General features: G+C 35.5%; 1 protein-coding gene across 2 annotated transcripts in view; it reads left to right on the forward strand.

The window, feature by feature from the left end:
• RBMS1 (RNA binding motif single stranded interacting protein 1) overlaps window positions 1-14,549 on the forward strand; it is a 271,729-nt gene that overhangs the window by 127,887 nt on the left and 129,293 nt on the right. For both annotated transcript variants that reach the window (XM_044669838.1, XM_044669837.1), the window contains exon 2: window positions 2,797-2,972. In XM_044669838.1, coding sequence (XP_044525773.1) covers window positions 2,797-2,972 — 176 coding nt within the window. The remainder of the gene's footprint in view (window positions 1-2,796; window positions 2,973-14,549) is intronic.

Here is a 14,549-nt window from a genome sequence, read left to right on the forward strand (position 1 = left end):
TGCTTGTGAATGGGGATAATAATAACATCAACCTCCCAGGGTTGTGAGATTCTAATGAGATAATATTTGTAAAGGACTTAGCATGGTGCCTGGCACATTATAGCAACTTAATAATTGCTTATTTCCCATACCTCTTCCCTGCCTTTTGCACTGGATCACACACACTCTCTCTCTCTCTCACACACACACACACTCACTCTCTCTCTCTCTCTCTCTCTCTCTCTCTCTCTCTCTCTCCCTCTCTCTCTCTCTCTCCCCCTCTCTCCCCTCAAAAGTTCATTACCTTTGTCTCTTGGAATCCCTGTCTTCTTCTGAGATTCCACTTGGATGTATCTCCTTACACAAGTCCCATCCTTATTCCTACTTTCCTCCAAGTTACTAATGTTCTCTCTTCACTCATCTCACACTCAATCACTTTGTAAAGTTGTTGTCTTTACCTCCCTGTGAATATGTATTCCTCATAAGAATACAAAATCCTTGAGGATCTGGATCGTTTCTGTTTCATCTGTATTTCCAGGACACAGCACCTGAGACCTGTTTTGTCCATGACTGCCTTTACTAGTACAATGTGGCATCTGTTCCACATTTTAGAATCTTGTTTGCCTGAAGACATGACAAGTTAAACAATTTTCCCTTTTCCTAAAGTCACAAAGGCAGTGTGTTACTGAGGCATGACTTGAATCCAGCTTTTCTTGCACTTTGGGTGGCTCTCTGTCCACCTCACCTATGCCTGGTGTTACTTGAGTTATTGCTACTTCCTTTAAAGAGTACTCTTGTATAGATATGGAGTTCTTAGTCATAGTATCATCCAGATTTGCTGAGAACCTTAAAGGCTGTTTAGCACAACTCCCTTCCTCCCTTATTTACAGAAAGATATAGTGGATAATATAGGACTACAATGAATGGTGAAAAGGAATATTCAAATGTGGATGACTCAAGGAATGGCATATTCTGATGGATCTGACTGTTGTGGTCTGGGGAAAGAGTGAGATGGTCTGAAGAAGAATCTTATATAGACCAAGGAACCTACAGTAGACTACTGAGAAGAAAACAATCAGAATTTTTAACATGAAGTCAGACTGAGCAGGACAACTTTTACTGCAAGATGTGAATTTTTTAGGGGTACTTTTTTGGTTTTGATTTGGTTTGCTTCAGAAGATGAAAGTTAAATGTGTCTCCTATATTTATCAGGGTTTTATTCATATTTGCTGCTGCTATTAGCTACTGCTGCTGCTGCTGCTGCTGCTCCTGCTGCTTCTACTACTTCTACCACCACCACCATCACTACTAATACTTCTACACTACTACTACAACCACCACCACCACTACTATTACTACTACTACTACCACCACTACTATCACCTCTACCAACACCCCTACTACTATTACTACCATTACTATCATCTACTACTACTGCTACTATTACCACCACCACTAACTAACATAAAACAATTAAGATTTACAAAACACTTAAAAATATTACATTATCCTTACAGAAATTTTGGGATAGAGATGTTATGGTTATCTACATTTTATAGATGAAGAAACTGATGAGGATAGAGGTTAAATGGCTTGCCTAGCATCATATTGCTAGTTGGTGTCTAAATCAGGAGTTGAACTTAGACATTCTTTATTATAAGTCCTTCATTCTCTCTACTGAGCTACCTAACATGCAGAAAGAGAAAAAAGACTGGAATTTACACTATAAATTTGAACATTTTTTTCCCTTGGAATTTCATTGACCATCTTGTAAATCTCCTTGACTATGTGGCTTTATATTTATGTGGAAGAGGGTTAGGGGTAGCAATTTCTCTACTAGTGTGAAACAGATTTTGTTAAATAACTTGAGACAGTGTGGAATACATATGCATTTGCAACATAACTGCTTAGAACTTATTTAAACTTCTTCAGAGCAACTTAGGATCAGTAGGCTTTGCTAGCAATACTGTGCAGAGAAGGTTTGGAATGTGGATGATTTCAGACATTCTTCCTGGGTGTCTGCTGAGTGTAAAACTGCATTGGGTCCTGGGCTTTGAGCTTCCTAATAGTTGTAGTTGTCTCTGAGAGAGAGACCCAGGCTTGTTGCCAACTACAACAAAGTTCTCACAAGTTACTTTGCACAAGTTTAGCCAGATTTGAGGGGATGAGGGGAATGGGAGCTTGAAAGTCAGTAGAACTATGAACCATCTCCAGATGTATTATATTCCTGCCATAGAATTAGATGAATCCTTTGTAGTGGTAGAAACTGACCTTCCAGTAAAACTAATAGCATTAAAATTATACCTGAATCATCTGCTTTTAGATATATTTTTAAAACTTTTATTGCATAGTCAACTGAAAGGTTGAAAGGGAATCTCATTTTAAAATTGTATTTTAATTTCATGCAGGTAAATTAAATCTGAGTTTCAAAAATATTGATGCCACATTATGTGATAAATGAATTACTAAAATGTGTGTGAATAATTAAAAAGTTGAACTGCATATTTTAAAGGCATTAAAAGAAGTTATTTAGAGGATTCCTACAGTGAATGGTTCTGTGACAGAACCTTTGGTTAAAGTGTATATATGGTTAAAGTGTATACATCTGGATTGTCACATTCTAATTTTTTAAAATTGAAGTATACCCATATTAAAAAGGTGATAAAATTCTTTCAGATAGAAATTAAATGGCCACTGTACTTTAACTGATCTTTGCAACAAACTTCTTTTTTCCTAATTTATGTATCTAATTTATGTTTACTAGGTTAATCTAATTTATGTTTCTAGGTTCTAATGTGCTACTTCTTTATTTTCCAGCAGTCTATTGTGCCAGCCCACCCAATGGCTCCTCCCAGCCCCAGCACCACCAGCAGTAATAACAACAGTAGCAACAGTAGCAGCTCAGGGTGGGATCAACTAAGCAAAACAAATCTTTATATCAGAGGTCTGCCTCCCAATACCACAGACCAGGACCTTGTGAAACTTTGTCAACCGTAAGTGTTTGCTTTTAAACATTTTTTTAGATAATGATAAAGATAGAAATTATATAATGAAAGGTGTTTGCTGCAGTTTGGATCTGGATATCTGGATACTATAAGCACATCATGAGAAAAAGACATCCAACTTTGTCCTTCTTATTTCAATTAGCATTTGAAACTTTTGTTGTTTGGCCTTTTCAGTTATGTCTGACTCTTCATGATCTCATTTGGAGTTTTCTTGTCAGACACTGAAGTAGTATGTTCATTCCTTCTGCAGCTCATTTTACAGATAAGAAAACTGAGGCAAACAGGGTTGAGTGATTTGCCCAGGGTCATACAGCTAGGAAAGTGTTTGAGGCTATATTTGGACTTGGGTTTTTTTTTTTTAATTCCAGCTGCCCCTAGTATTTGATACTACAGAATTTTGAAATGATGGAATTTGCTTAATTATACCCTTTTGGAAAGGGAAACACTTCTTTGTTTGAAGCAACTTCTTAAAACAATTTTTTTGATGATGGAATGAAGAAAATGCAAATAGCTAGCATTTTTTGGCAGCAGTATCTTACTAGGCAAACTCCTTCATTGTATAGGAGGTTCAAAGGAATTACTGATTTAGACCTAGAAGTGACCTGGAAATCCATCTGATCCAACACAGTCATCATACAGACAAGGAAACAGAAGCCCAGAGAAGTCGAACAATTTGTTCAAAGCTACATAGAAAATAAGTGGTTCAGTTAAAATTTAAACCTAGGTCTCCTGACTCCACATCCAGGCAGCTTTTAGACTCCTATTCTGTCTCTTCCAGTCTTATTGCTTCTATTCACCATTGAGCAGTGAATCCCCATCTCACACCATTGTAGCTGGAGTAAAACCCTTCATTCTATGGTGGGCATGATTAGATTAGCTTCTTGTTAGTGTCCCCTGTGCTTTATTAGTCTTAGTTTATTTCCTTTCATCCTTTAGGCATTGGAAACCCATATGTTCCCATGATGAGCCTCATGGGTGTGAGTGTGCATCCAGCTACACAGGCATGTGTACATTTGGAGAGAGATAAAATAAATACAATATTTGCTAACATTTTCAAGGAAGAGACACTTTACATATTAGTTCCTAACTGAGAGAGAAAAAAAATTTAAAGTCAAGCCAAAAGCATACAGTATTGTATGCCAAGACTGTAATATTAAAAAACAATGGTATCTAATCATGTTGACTGTCTAAAAGTAAAAGGAATTTGAAATAAGCACATACATTAAATTATTTAAATTAATAGCAAATAATATTTTTATGTTACAAATAGAAAAAATTTTTCTAATAGATTTTTCTATCCCATGATGAAGCAAAATTCCCTTCTAAGAATTTTGATTTGCAACCATAACAGCAGGTGGTAGAAGTAAAAAGTGCACTGAATTTTCATTGAGAAAGCCTGAGTTAGAAACAAATCATTTAACTTCTCTGAGCCTCAATGTTATGATCTGCAAGATGACTGAGTTTGGTCTAGATTGGGGGTCCTTAAATGTTTTTATGTTCTTAGAACAATAATTTTAAATGCATAAAATAAAATATATGATTACAAAGGAAACTATATCAAAAATATAATTTTCAAAGTATTAAAAAAACAAGTTCTCTGGAACCCAAGTTACAAATCCCATGAGAAGATGTCTTTTCAGTTTTAAGTCCAATGATTATGTGGCTTTTGCAGCATCTTTCTTGTTAGAAAATGGAAACTGGTTCTAGGATCAGGGAATATAAGTTCAAATTACATTTCTCTCACTTCATCCCTGTGTGATACTAGGTAAGTCTTTTTAACTTCTCATGGCCTCAGTTTCCTCATCCGTAAATTGCGTGAATGTGTTAGACTAGCTAGGTTTGGAAAATCTATCTTCCAATTTTAGATGAATGATCTTATGAAATCCTGTTTTATCATTGCTCTTGTTAAGAATTATCATAACCATTATGCAGAATTTCCACATTTTACTTCCTTTGCAACTAGGATCATATTTTTAGACAAGGAGATAAGAGTAGCACATGACTGTCATGATTTGTGTTTATTTGTTTCTGATGATCTTTTTAGAAGCTAAGAGATCAATTCAAAAATGCAGTTACATGGAGATGCTTCTGTGCCTTTTTGTGTTATTCTTTTAGGCTGGCACCTTTAGCTCAGTGGCCAGTGTAATAATGGTACCTCAGGGAATACCTCTGAAAGCAAGTCAGGCTCCTGGGTGTCTCTCGTAGTGTATTGTGCCAGGCATGAGGTAGAAGGAACTGTGCCAAGTGTTCTATATTCTCTATCTTAGTTCTTTCTCCAGACCACAGAAATCTTGGCTGCTCTTGGCTCCTCTCTGGCAGCATCCTATCCTTTGGCAGCATAATTACAGGTGGATAGGATACCATGAAGTCCAAGAAACCAAAAATAGAACTGCATGAAAATTTAAAGACAAAGAAAAAAAACAGTCAACAAACACTTAGTAAGCATCTGCTATGTGCTGAGCATTGTGCTAAACCAAAAGTAGAAAGAAAAACTAAAAACAAACTGATCCTTGTTCTTAAGGAGTTTGTTCAAGAAGTTATGGAAGTTGGGGGCAGCCAGGTGACTGAGTGGATAGAATGCCAGGCCTTCCTAGCTATTTAACTCTGGGTAGTCACTTGACCCCAGTTGCCTAGGCCTTATTGCTCTTGCTGCTTTGGAACCAATACTTTGTATTGATTGTAAGACAGAGGGTAAATGTTTTTTTTTTAAAAATATTATGGGAGTTGGAGAAAGGGAATTGGACATAAGAAAAATAAATGACTCCCCCTGAAGATTTTTATGTTGCTTGAATTGAATTATAACATCCAGTAGTCATTCCAGTGTATCCTTTTGTCAGAGACAGAGCATTCTAATAAGCAATAATGATTTATTAAATGGGTATAAAGTCTTTGCATACTAATTGTCTTCCTAAGAAGTTGCTTGAAAATTAAATATTCATAAATTAAATCATGTTTTTAATGTCCTAGGAGAATTTATGATTTAATATTAGACATTCATAACATTAGTTTTTCTTTAAAAAGAAAAGTTTCCTCATTATTACTCTCAACAACATTATTCATTTATTTCATACTTGTGATATGTTTAAGCTTTGTGAACATTTACAGTTGAAGTCTGTCTTGTCTGTTGCCTCTGAGTAGTTGCTGTCATTCTTATCTCCTCCATGAGCTAGAATGCTGGCTACTGAGTGCCCAACAGAATTGCTAGCAGAAGCTTGGGAAGGAATGGGGATTGGTTTCTATTAAAAGAAAACAGAAATTTAAAGGGGGGTAACTATATGCTATCTCCATTAGAAAAAAACCTTCCTGGAGGTTTTCCCAGGAATTTTTAAATTGGGTTCCATGGACACAGCAAAAAAGTGCATATCATTTGATCCTCTCATTTCATGTGCCAGGGTATCAGCAGACTGAGTCTTCCTACACTTCTTTATACTGAGGCCAGTATTCTGGCCATCATCCTTATTTCCTCCCACAGCATAATTTTTAATCCCTACCCCAAATTCCCTTGATAGGTGAATTTTCACTTTATTTTGCCTGAAACTGGGCACTTCCCAGCCAATTCGAGACCATGCTACCCACTATCATCCCTCTCTGCTTCCCACTTTCCAGCTCCCATTTATGTTTTCTTGCCTCATTAGAACGTAAACATTGAGAGTGTTTATAATTTAATATAGCATATAGTTTTATATGCTATATTAAATTATAAACATTTGTTAAATAGCAGGCATCATATAAACAAACAAACAAACGAATAAATGAATAAATAAATAAAATACATGGTACAATTTAATCAGAATAAAAAAGAGATACAGATTCTACAAGTAAATCCCTTTCTCTCCTCTGACACTGCTACCATTCCTGTTCAGACCCTCATTACCTCATTCCTGAACGATTGCACTAGTTTACAGACTAGTAGGTCTATCTGCCTAACCTCATACCTGGATTTTTGCAATAATCTCCTGGTAGATCTGCCTCTCAAATCTCTCCCCACCCTAACCCATCATCCATTCAGCTACTAAATTAATTTTTCCTAAAGGTCTGACCATATCCCTCTACCCTACTCAATAAACTCCAGTGGCCTCTTATTCTTTCCAGGATCAAATACAAAATTCTTGGTTAGACATTCAAAGCCCTTGCAATACTTTACCTGCATATTGTTTGATGCAATGACACTGACTTCCATGCTGTTGAGAGCAAGATTCTACATATCTCAGCTCCAGGCAATTTCTTTGGCCATCCTCTGTGCCTGGAATGCTGTTCCTCTTCATTTCTACCTATTGGCTTCCTTGGCTTTCTTTTAAGTCCAAACAAAAAGTAATTATTTTCTATTAATTATCATTCCTATTAATTATTTCCTAAATATCCTTCATTTTGCCCATGTGTACATATTTGTTTGTTTTCTCTTCCATTAAATTGTGAACTCTTTGAGAGCAAGGATTATCTTTTGTCCTTTTTTGTATCTCGGGACTTAATAGTCCCTGGTACTTAATATAATTTTTTAAATTTATTTAGAATATTTTTCCATAGTTACATGGCATGTTCTTTCCCTCCCCCCTCTAGGAACTGACAAGCAGTTCCACTAGGTTGTATATGTGTCATTGTTCAAAACCTATTTCCATATTATTCATATTTGTAAGTATTCTTCTAAAACTAAAACTCCAGTCACATATCTATCAAACCACATAATCAGTCATATGTTTTTTCTTTTGCATTTCAGCTCCCACAGTTCTTTCTCTGGATGTGGATAGCATTCTTTCTCATAAGTCTTTCTGGATTGTCCTGGACCATTGCATTGCTTGTAGTAAAAAAAAGTCCATTATGTTCACTTGTGCCACAGTGATTCAGTCTCTGTGTACAGTGTTCTCCTGGTTCTGCCCCTTTCGCTCTGCATCAATTTTTGGAGGACTTTCCAGTTCACATAGAAATCCTTCAATTCTTTATTCTTTTCAGCATTTTAGTGTTCCATCACCATCAGATACCACATTTTGTTCAGCCATTCCCCAATCAAGGGACACCCCCTCGTTTTCCAATTTTTTGCCACTACAAAGAGAGTGGCCATAAATATTTTTGTACAAAAATGTTTTCTTATTATCTCTTTGGGGTATAAACCCAGCAGTGGTATTGCTGGATCAAAGGGTATGCATGTTTTTGATTGATGATTAAAACTGGATAAGATTTATTGAAGAGGTGACATCTGAACTATACTTTTAAAGGAAAATATAAAGGTCTTAATAGGGAAGAGAGAATGAGAAGGAAGTACATTTCAGATATTGGCAGAAGCCTTTACCAATGCTTAGGGGTGGGAGAGTAAAGAGTGTCAGGGAAAGCTAGTAATCTCTTTTGGGAGGAATTTAAATAATGTGATTGTAAAAGGAAGACTTGTGTGGATAAAGTCTGAAAATAAACTGGCCTGAGATGTTGACATCAGGTGGTTTTTTTAGAGCTATGGAACTAGAGCAGATAAGAGATCTGGATTTTGAGGCATTTGCATGGGCATGATAATTGAATTCATGAAAATGAATTAAATCACTGAAGGAAAGCAAAGGGAAGAGGATAGCACCTTGGGAGACAATCCACACTTAGGATGTGGGAGGAAATGAACCAGTAAAGAGATTAAGAAGAAAATCAGAAGAAAAAATAGAAGGCCAAAAAAAAAAAAAAAAAAAAAGAATGGTCAACAGTATTAAATACTTCAGAAATGTCAAGAAGGATAATGACTGGGAAAAGACAGATAGTTTTAATTTCTTCATTTGAGAACTGCCTGTTCATATCCCTTGACATTTGGGGAATGATTTGTATTCTTTTAAATTTGACTCAGCTCTCTGTATAGGTGAGATATGAGGCCTTTGTCAGATAGACTTGCTATGAGATTTTTTTCTAAATTTTTTGTTCCCCTTTTTCATCTTGGTTGCATTGATTTTATTTGTACAAAACCGTTTTAATTTAATGTAATCAAAATTATACATTTCATTTTTTGCAATATTCTCTGTGTCTTCTTTGGTCATAAATTCTTCCCTTATCCATAAGTCTGACAGGTAAGCTGTATCCATGCTTTCTTACTTTATTTATGGTTTGTCACTCTATTTCTAGATCAAGTATACAATTTGATTTACTCCAGGTATATGGAGATTGTTGCTTTTTTTTTTAAAAGTATTTATTTCTTACTGACTTGAAGTAGCAAAAAATAATGCTAATTTAATAAAGGAAGTATAAGCATTTGCAGTGAAGTTGTATTTCCTTATAAACACTTTTTGTTTCTTGTCAGATCTTTTATGGAATCTCTAGTGCTAATGGTAGTTTCTTCTTCTTAGAAGACCATTAGAATAAAAAACCAGAAAAAGAGAATTTTATTATCAGAAGAAATCTCAAAAGTGATCTAACTTAGGCTAAACCAGAGTTTAAAATTCTTTATATGATATACCCAGTGAGCAGTCATTAGTCATGCATATTGTGCTTACAGACTTCTAAAGATGATGAAACTACTACTTCCTGAACTAGTTCATTCTACTTTTTGACAGATCTAATTGTTAGATCTTCCACCTACAAGTCCAAGTTCCTTCTCTTTTCTATAGTGTTTTAAAAATGTACTAGACCCATCCTTATTTCATGCTTTAAAAAGACTGATTTCTTCCTTGAAGACTTTGATTTTTTTTCCTACTTTTATTTTTGATTGCATTGTATGTAATTATTTTCTTTATATAATGGGACATGTGTGTGCATCTGTGTATGTAATGATTCTAAGCATATTCTCTTAATTTAGCTATGTAATGTTTAGGACAAAATTAAGTCCTCTTGCAGTTAAAGTTATTTTTCTTTAAAATGGTACCCAATTTTGGGCTGATTAGAAACCTGATTATTTATGACTGTTGCTTTTCCAATATTTTAAAAGTCCAAGGATAAGGAATCATTTCTTATGCTCTTTTGTGTTATTGTTGCAGCATTACATTTGGATAGTATTTTATAATTTAAAATGCTTTCTGCTACTAATAATAGCAATTGTTTATGCAGATATTTTTAGTTATGAGGTATTTAACACACATTATCCTGGATTTGTACAACAAATAAAAGATTCCTGTTTTTATAAATGTATAAACTGAGGCTCAGAGTAACTGCATGATTTCCCTAAATATATGCAGCTAGTAGAGAAACTGCCATCTAGGCTTCATAACCCCTGATCCAGGCTATTTCCACTATACCAGGATCTACCTAATTGTACTGTCTTAGCTTAATGTTTGCCAGGGAGAAGGGAAAATGGCAGTCACTTTTGTCTTCTTAGTCAGGTTCAGAATGAGGATAATGATTTTCAAGTGCTGCTAGGTGATGAAGTGGATAGAGCACTGAGCTTTGGAGTCCGTAAGACTTGAATTTAAATGTAGTGTCAGGTACAGATTAAATTAAGTGTCTTTTCCAAACTTTGCTATTTGGTTAATACTCACAAAGGCCTCTTTGAACCCTGGATTTGTATGGAACAAAATGTAGAAACATTGCTAAGTACCTTAGGATGCTTCAATAGTTTTTCTTTTATTCAAAGTTAACATGTTATTTGATTTTTATTTAAAAGTATGTAACTGGGACAACTAGGTGTATCAGTGGCTAGAAAGCCACTGGCTGTGTGACTTTGGATAAGTCATTTAACCTCTGTGTGCCTTAGTTTCCTGAACTATAAAATGGGGGTAATAATAGCACCAACTTTTTATAGCGAGTATCAAATTAGTATTTGTAAAAGACTTAGCACAGTGCATCATATGTAGTATACATTATATAAATGTTGGCTATTATTATTATTATCCAAAAATAATTTTAGGCTGGGATAATTGGGAAGATTCTGGGTTTCATCCATCATATTTTTCATGCCTTAGCATCCTTGGTACTTTTTCTGGAGAAGGACCTAGAGGTAACACAGTAAATAGAATGGAACATACTTAACTCATAGAATCCTACCTTAGAGTTGGAGAGGATCTAGGGTTCATCTAGTTCAGATGGAGAAGCTAAGACTCCATCTAGTTACAAATGAGGGTCCAGATTAAATTGTCTTTTCCAAACTTTGCTTTTTGATTAATACTCACAAGGGCCTCTTTGAATCCTGGATTTGTGTGGAACAAAATGTGGAAACACTGCTAAACAGCTTAGGATACTTCAATAGTTTTTCTTTTATTCAAAGTTAACCTTTGAATTTTTATTAAAAAGTGTATAACTGAAGCAACTAGGTGGATCAGTGGCTAGAAAGCCAGATGAGTTTAAATATGGCTGGGTTTAAATAGGGTCCTGGACATTTCCCAGTTGTGTGACTCTGGGAAAGTCACTTGACCTCAATTGTCTAGTCCTTACTGTTCTTCCGCTTTAGAACTAATACCCAGTATGATTCTAAAGCAGAAGGTGAGGGTTTAAAAAGAAAAGTGTACAATTCTGAATAAAGTAAGAAGATCATAAATGCCTATTAATAAATAAATTAGTAAAAAATTTGCCTAAAGGTAAATAATATTGTAATGGTTCTATTCATACTTTCCTTCAAAAACTTTTGAAGAGAGCATTTATATAAACTGGATGGTTGTGAGAAAGATTTTTAAAAAAATATAATACAACACTACATCATATATCTATAGTTCTATTTGTAGGTTGCTTCCCCCATTGATAGATCATAACCCCTTCTGTAACTCAGTAGATGATCTTGGCTTATAGTTCACACATTCATCACCTTCAAGTTGGCATGGTGAGGAGATCCTCAGGCACCTGACACAAAGTTTTTTCACCTTGATATGAACATGCCTGGGCCTGCATGCTGCTGCTATGGATGTCAGGTGCCAAGTCACCTGTAAAAATCCATATTTCTTTAGTGGAAGGAACTCATGGAGGAGGAAACTCCCTTACCTGATTCAGGGTAGCATAAAGGGTAGATGACTTGTGTAGAAATGCACAGCCAGCAAATGTCAGAGATTTGAAAACCTGGTCTTCCTAATTCCAAGGCTAATTCTCTATTCAGCACATGTGGTTGCCTCTTGTAAACCATAAAATGCTCTATAACATATCATTGATTCTTTTCTATTTCTGCCTGTAGAAATCCATGCCATTCTTTTTTTTAAAACCTTACCTTCTGTATTAGAATCAATAGTAGGTATCAGTTGCAAAGCAGAAGAGAGATAAGTGCTAGGCAGTTAGTTAAGTGACTTGCCCAGAGTCCTACAACTAGGAAGTGTCTCGAGGCCATATTTAAACTCAAGACTTCCCATCTCTAGTCTTGGTCCTCTATCCACCAAGCCACCTAGCTGTCCTGTAATGCATGCTTTTCTAGACTCCACTCAGATTCCACCTCCTCCATGATCTAACTAGCTGGAGGCTGATTTTTCAAAACTTGCAAATCTCTCTCTCTCTCTCTCTCTCTCTCTCTCNCTTTAATGAGCTGACAATCAACAGAACCATTAAGTGTGCCTAAGGTATAAAAATATCCTGAGACTAATCAAGAGGCAATGTGGTACTATAGGAAAAAGACTGGATTTGGATTCAGAAGACTTCATCGTTGTCCCTTATTGTCTGAATGGCCTGAGATAAATCATTTCCACTCCTGGACCTTTGTTTCCTCTGCAGAATGATTCAGGTAATCTTTAGGGACCCCCATCAACTCCAAATCTCTGATCCTAATTCACTAAGGATGGACCCATGACTGTACTAGCTATTTGGTGATGTAAATAAGGACCCTTTCCAGCCACTCTTCTTAGACAGTGCATAATATGTGTACTGCTATTGCTGAGCCAACTTTCTCTCTCTCTCTCTCTCTCTCTCTCTCTCTCTCTCTCTCTCTCTCTCTCTCTCTCTCTCTCTCTCTCTCTCACTCACACACACACACACACACACCCCTCAAAAACCCATGATATTTTTTCACTCTTTGGGGCAGCAGCACCGTTTCATGTTCATTTTTGCATTCCCAGCTGTTAATGCAGTGTTTGGCATATACTAGGTGCCTTGTGAATGCTTGTTGATTGATAACTTTTGGATTATAAATTTCTTGTGGAGCTTATTTCTATATCACTAGCACCTGGCACTGTGACTTGTATGGTTGTAATTTCTTAATAAATGTTTATTGACTTAAGTTGAAGTTATCTGCAAAATGAACTCTAAATTCTCAATTAGTGTTCAAAGCTTTTCACAATCTGGGTACTTGATTTTTATATAGAGAATGCTTCAGTCAAATTGTATTTTTCAGTACTCAAACCTGCCTCCTCCATACATATCCTTGCTCACATTGTAAAATATTCCTGGAATGTCATCTTCCTCTCTTTCCACCTGTTCATATCCTATTCGTTCTTCAAGGTCTAATTCAAATGCTGCCATCACCCCTTGTTCAACTTTCCTGAAATCCCCCAATTGGAAAAGATCTTTTCATTTAATTTTATCATTCTTTGTATTCCCCTTGTGCAGTTAACTATTATACTTTTTGTTACCTTTATGTGTGTAATTGTCTCATCACGTCTACTACTTGTAAGCTCCTTTGAGAGAAGGAATAATTTTTATTTAACTTTATGTCTCCATTTCCTGGCATAGTAAATAACAGAGAGAGAAGTGTTTAATAAAATGTTTGTTGGTTTAAAAAAAGTTCTTAAAAACGAAAATGTAAACAAACCATACTCTCCCTTCAACAAGATTACAAATATCATGTTGATTCACTATTAGTGTCAATGATTACAATGTGAGGTTTCCTACTTCTGCTTCAAAAAACTTAACAGATTTTTTTACATGCTAAATTCAATAATATTTTTGGATAAAAGACTTCAAACAGGTATACAATATAGAGCTTCAGGATCAGGTCTTCTGAACTGTAAAGTCTGATGCCTGATCTCTGGGTCTTTCTAGCCCTGTGCAAAGTCATGTAAACCTGCTACGTCTCATTTTTATCATCAGAGAGAAAGCAGTTTTTCCTCAAAAATCTAGTTTTCTTATCTATCCCTTCTCCACTGGCAAGATGATATGTTTCCCCAAACTGAGAAAGTGAGGTTGAGTTAAGATGAGATTTCAACATTCACTTAAATCATAGAAAATAAAGTGTCATCTCAATTTCTACTACTTTCTTAGATTTTCCTTAAATAGAAACTTTTATGATAGCATTTGTGTAAGTGTAAGTGCTTTGAGGTTTACATATGTGATCTCATTTCATCTTCATAATAACTTGTAAGTTAGATGCTATTATTATACTTATTTTATAAGAATTTGCCTATGATCACTAAGCAACTGGTCCTACAGAATTTGAACTGAGGTCTCTCTTGATCTTCAGAACAGCATGCTTTCCACAATACTATTCTTTCATTTTTAATTGGTTTTATATTTCTTAATATCCCATTTTTATGATTTACATTTACTATGTCATGCTCTTGCAAGTACTTTTCTATATTCCACTCCTGGATGGATCCACAAAGTGTTCTTAAGGCTTCAGATGATGGTTTTAGAAATCCCTTGAGGGTAGCTTTGCACTTAACACTGCCTTGAAAGGAGATAAAAATTTCATGATGAGTATTCAATTGTTGAATCTTTGTTTCTTGGCCAAAGGAAAAAAGTATCTTAATCAAGATTGTATTCTTA

Source organism: Gracilinanus agilis, chromosome 3 (genome assembly GCF_016433145.1).
Source record: "Gracilinanus agilis isolate LMUSP501 chromosome 3, AgileGrace, whole genome shotgun sequence".
NCBI classification, from domain to species: domain Eukaryota; kingdom Metazoa; phylum Chordata; class Mammalia; order Didelphimorphia; family Didelphidae; genus Gracilinanus; species Gracilinanus agilis.